Consider the following 6,000-nt stretch of genomic DNA (forward strand, 5'->3'; position numbering starts at 1 on the left):
TCTTCTGTGCTTCAGCGACGCGTGCCTCAGAGTCTGCGTGTAGCTTGGTCATGACCAAGAGCACAGCTTCACTTATCTCCCCGACACCGGGCGACGATGCGGCCAGGCCCGGTGGTGGTGGTTTGCTGGTTGGGGCGCTCATGGCTCTGGTTTCCACCCCCGTCATCGCAGAAAGTCGAAAAAAGTCGATGACAGTATACTAAACACGACGACCTAGCAAACAGATAAAAAACAAATAAAAATAAAATAAAGACTAATGGGGAGAAACGTATATTCAGCACGGTAGAAGGGAGCTCATGTGAAACACGTCTACTCCATGATCGCTCAGCTCCGCCCCCTCCTGAAGTATACTATGATGAATTGTGCATTTCTTTTTGTAGCTCTTGTAATTTTTAATTAAAACTTTTTGAAACTAAATATCTTTTCTTCGTGTTACTTTTTCTAAGAAATACTGGTAAGCTATAATATCATTTCTACTTTTTAGCACCTGATTCAAAGTCATGCGGTGTAATTGAGACTTGAATGAAAGGTCGTTTTGAGAAGATACTTTCCCTATGATGGTATCTGTCACTGTTTTTTTAGCCTGTCTAACTATTCATTAGCTCCTAAAATAGTATTCTGTCACTGTCTAAATGTTAGATTACAGCTTATCTCTCAAAGAGAATAACATTTAAAAAATATTGTCAGTAGGTTAGAAACCCGGCAGAAACGCGGCATGGATCTACTTCATTTATTATGTATAGATCTTAGGTGTAATGGGTACAGATGTCAGTCTTTTCTCTAAAAATAGCAAAAGAAGTAAATAAGAATCTGTAATCTATTTGTATTCAATGCAAAAGGGGATTATACAGACAGCAAGCATTTAGAAAGAGATTACCTCACTCATTTAAGCTCCGAGATGAACTCTCACCGGCGCCTTTGACAAATGAGGGAGGGATAATCACTTGATTGATGACAAACCTAGATTTACACTCAAGTAGATTTACTAAGGACAGACTTATCAAATAAATCTTCCTTGTTATAAATAAAATATAGATCTCGCAACCTCTACCAATGATCAACATCTTGCCGGAGGGGGTCGGAACGAGCAAACGGTATAGCAGGTCTCTTGATACAACTCTTTTAGATTCACTGGGGTTTGAGTGTCAAGGCATTGCAGGACGCTGTTTGATGTCAGACGAGCAGACCACTGAGTGATGGGCTTATCAAACTGACTTGATATACTGGGGCTTAATACACCTTTCTATTGGAGATGTGGGCCACACACACACTGGGTGACAGTACAGCCTGGCGAAATCTTACTGGATACTTTAAAAATGTTACACTTATTACTGTACATTTTACTGTATATTTTTGGCTGGATAGTTGTATATTCAAGATTTTTGAATGTATATATTATATATACATACCATAATGTAGATACTGGACCGTATTTTATTCTTTATTCTATTTTATTCTTATTTTTAATATTATTATATTATTATTCCTATTTTTGTCCTATTGACTACCTAAATGTTTATTGTTGTTCAATGTGAGCGATCTGTAGTGCCGAATTTCCCTCAGGATTATTAAATGATTTCTATTCTATTCTATTCTACACACACACACACACCTGCCAGGTAACCTGTACTAATGGCTCCTCCTCCCCCTCCTCCTCCTCCCCCCCCCCCCTCCTCCTCCCCCTCTCCCCCCCTCCTCCCCCTCTCCCCCCCTCCTCCTCCTCCTCCCCCAGGCCTTCCAGGAGGCGCACGTGGAGGCGGTGATGATCTTGGGCGAGGCCTTCGCCTCCGCGGAGCCGTTCGACTTCAGCACCCAGAGCACCACGCAGCGCATCCAGAGCCTGGTGCCCGCCCTGCTGCGGCACCGCCTCACGCCCCCGCCGGAGGAGACCTACTCCCTGCACCGCAAGATGGCCGGCTCCTTCCTCATCTGCTCCCGGCTGGGCGCGCGCATCGCCTGCCGCGACATGTTCCTGGACATCTACCACGCCTACAACCGGCGGAGGGAGGCGGGGCAGGCCTGAGGGGGGCAGACACACACACAGAGAGACACACACACACACAGAGACATACACACACACATCTACCACGCCTACAACCGGCGGAGGGAGGCGGGGCAGGCCTGATGAGGGCAGACACACACAGAGACACACACACACACAGAGACACACACACATCTACCATGCCTACAACCAGCATAGGCAGGCGGGGCAGGCCTGATGAGGGCAGACACACACACAGACACACACACACACACACAGAGACACACACACACAGACACACAGAGACGTACACACACACATCTACAACCAGCGGAGGGAGGCGGGGCAGGCCTGAGGAGGGCTGACACACACAGAGACAGACACACACACACACACACACAGAGACACACACACACAGAGAGACACACACACATCTACAACCAGCGGAAGCAGTCGGGGCAGGCCTGTTGAGGGCACACACACACACACACACACACACACACACAGACATACACACACACACACACACACACACACACACACACACACACACACACACACACGCTGCCTAATAGAGCTGAGGCCTGGCCATAGACTTTTCATAGACTTTTGAGGCTTGAATCCTATTTGATCTAAAGGGACAAAAGGGACGCGGTCTTGCTACAGACGGGGCCTGGACTCCAGGAGTCCCTCAGGTGCAGGCCAGGGTGTGGACCTCTCCCGGTACAGCTCAGCTCAGCTCTCTCTCAGTGTCGGAGGACCCGTCACGCACCGCCCCGCGTGAAGAGACAGGACCGACCACTACGCAGCCCGCCCACACTGTCGCCTGGACTCTCCTCGGATGAAGGGGTCCTCGTTCACACAGCGGTCGGCGACTGAATCTAAGTCCCTGTTTGCACAAAGAAAGTACAGTAAATAGCACCGATGCTGCCGTCTAACTCTGTTGTGAGCAACCTCCTGCAAAGCATCACCTTCCTTCCTCTTTCTACCTTTTTACCCTACCCTCCAATCTCCCCCAATCCCATTCAATCTTGTTTGCTGCAGCTCAAATGTATCCGCTTGCCCCACTTTGCCTTTTATGTCTCTGTCTGTGTTTTGTGTATTCTTATGTTTGTTTTTGTTTTGCTGCCATTTTGGCCTGGGCCCTACCTGGTTCAACTAAGTCGATCAAAAGTCCCATTATCCAGATTCAATTAACCCGATGTTTGAATCCGGGCTTTCCCTGTTCCTCGAAGGCTGATTCAGTCTCGTTAATTCAAACCAGACTTGATACTCAGGATAATTGCGTGCAGGCGCCTCACCTGAAAAGACAGCAGATGTCGATCGCAGAAATCCTGATTTTCTAACGGCATTGATTGATTGATTTAAAACTTTATTAACAAGATTGCAGAATGGGTACAATACAGTACGGCTCAATAGCCTCGCCGACAAGTTAAATGCATAATCTATAGGCACATTTTAAGTCCCTCATTACCCCAATCAATCAGATTATATTTATTTAAATGTGCTGCTGGCAGCAGGCTTAATGGAATGAATAATCAAATGAGATCTTGCTAGCGAAAATAATTAGTTCAACTCTTTCAGAATAAGGATAAAAACAAGCCCAAATAGTATATCTAATTGATACGAATTATATTATGAGGATATCTGTACTGTATGTGCTTAGGTATTATAGGTACTATATAAATACATGGTTCCCAACGAGAGGCTTGGAGGGAGGCTTGCAGTTTCACTATTAATCAGGTTTTAATCTGTTTTTCGGACATCATCCATACATGCATTGAATTGATTACCCTTTGGTTTATACCAGTGACTCATGTTCATCATCAGATAACGGTGCTTGAAAAGATAAATGCATTTTCTCAAATTCATTAATCAAAAACGTCAAAGGCTCATTCAATTTATCAAGTCACGTCACGTCATCAAATCCATCAAACAGCGCATCTCCTCATATATTTTAAACCCAGTTACAATATCACAATAACGTGTGACACTGTCACAGTGACAGTGATACAATTAAACAATCCACAGATTCAGATTCCTCATAATTCATATTCACAATCCACGCTTCATGTATGCTTGAATGAAACACAATCCGGGCGCTCCGTTAAGCAAATACACAGTGAAGAATATTAAACTAATCAGAGCCAAACGCCCGATAGGTTTCATTCATTAAAAATATCCCAGCAGGATTCACATTTGCAATGATCCATTTAGTCCGTTATTAAAATAACTGTGTCGCGAGCGGCGTATCCGTATAACTATGACGTGCATTATATAGGACAAAGTAAATTTAGTATCAGCATTTTAGGTCTATTATTTTACATTTCAAAAGCCCCCTCTAGAAAAACGAAGCACAAAAACATAATTCAGAATGGTATAATAGAATCTACACTGTGATAATTATTTCAGGAAACGAGCTGGCATTTCTTTGCGAGGGTGTGGCCATGCAGTTTATCCAGCTAACTGAACTTAACCCTGCCCTCGACCAGGTTCAAACTTTTGGATCTGTTGCCATAGCGACTTAGAAAATCCGACGTCGGGGAACGGAAATGTCTGGCTTAAGGCAAGCTATGCTGAAAATTATCCGGCTAACTCAGTTAGCCAGGTACGAGGAACAGGGCCCAGGTCTTGCTCGAAAAAGAGATCTTTGATCTCAAGTGACTACCTGGTAAAATAAAGGTTAAATAAAATATATATATATATATATAGCGAGAATTAGCAACACTACTCATTGGATCTGTACGTTGAAGGGGAAAAAGGTTTACTGTCTTGGGTGTTTATTTTGTACTTTATGTCTAATAATATCCTTTTGGTCCTCTGGTTTTTACATCGTATTGTCTTTTAGTGTGTGCCCCCCCCCCCCCCCCCTCTCATCTTACTGTCATAAAATGCAGCACACACAGCTTTATAATGTGCTTCCAAACATAATGGCATAGCAATTTCTCATTCACTTCACATAAATGGCAAGTTTTACAGGATTACTCTCTGAGCTTCCCGAGCTTGAAGAGTAGGTTATCATTCATTACGCCCACCCTCAGCTTTTAAGCCATATTTCCAGCTAAACGGGTCTATTATTTGTGTCTTATTTAACCGTTAAGGGAATGCAGCTCTCATGCCGGTGTGATGCTGCCATGTATCCTCTCCTGCTGAGTTTTGAGTTAACCCTTTCACTACCACACGGCAAAGGGTTAACCCTTTCACTGTGACAATACAGACGGTTAACCCTGTCACTGCCACACTACAGGTTAACCCTTTCACTACCACACTACAGACGGTTAACCTTACCTGTGGTAGTGAAAGGGTTAATGAAGTGCTCCCTTGACTGTCGCTGAAACGGCAGCGAAAGGCTACGTTCACACAGCAAGCCTTTTCTTGATTAATTCTGATTCAATGCTCAGATTGTTTTGTCTGTTCGCATTATTTAAAAGAATGTGGCCGATATCAGATTCCAGTGTGAGCTCAGTGGTCACTGCTCCTGAACTGACCCGTGTGTTTCACAAAATGGACAATAAAGAAGATGGACGTAAACACGGAGGACACTGAAGTCACAGTTTCTGGAGTGACGCAAAAGTTGCATGAATTCTGACTTTGTGACTTTTCAGACTGAGGTCGCATTGCAAAAGAAAACGTATCTGATTTAGGAGCCCATTATGGAAGTGGCCCAAATCAGAATTGAAAAAGATCAGATTCAATGAGATGTGTGCTGTTCACACTGTCACGAAAGAAACGGATATGATCAGAAAGAACATTTGGGCCACTTTTGCCTGCTGTGTGAATTTAGCCATAGAGAGTCCAAACAGTTGAAAGTCATGATTTGTCTTCCATTGTATAACAACCTCACAAAGATAATATTTGATTACGTATACTGTTCCATCAAAGTGTGTCGGCACAACAGACCTTTTCATATTGTCATAAGTTACGTTTCCACGTTTATGATATATTCACACAAACTATATACTGTATGGGTGCAATGAGCTATGCTTTGTGTGTTTGTTTTTATAAAACATGAAATTAAA

The 6,000-nt window shown here is 43.8% G+C and overlaps 1 protein-coding gene across 2 annotated transcripts in view; it reads left to right on the forward strand.

Moving 5' to 3' along the window:
• Positions 1 to 6,000, forward strand: part of coq8b (coenzyme Q8B) — a 68,501-nt gene extending 62,501 nt beyond the window's left edge. For both annotated transcript variants that reach the window (XM_084335327.1, XM_084335328.1), the window contains exon 16: positions 1,733 to 6,000. In XM_084335327.1, coding sequence (XP_084191453.1) covers positions 1,733 to 2,023 — 291 coding nt within the window. In that variant the 3' untranslated portion in view covers positions 2,024 to 6,000. The remainder of the gene's footprint in view (positions 1 to 1,732) is intronic.

Source organism: Notolepis coatsorum, assembly GCF_963971535.1.
Source record: "Notolepis coatsorum genome assembly, chromosome: 1".
Lineage (NCBI taxonomy): Eukaryota > Metazoa > Chordata > Actinopteri > Aulopiformes > Paralepididae > Notolepis > Notolepis coatsorum.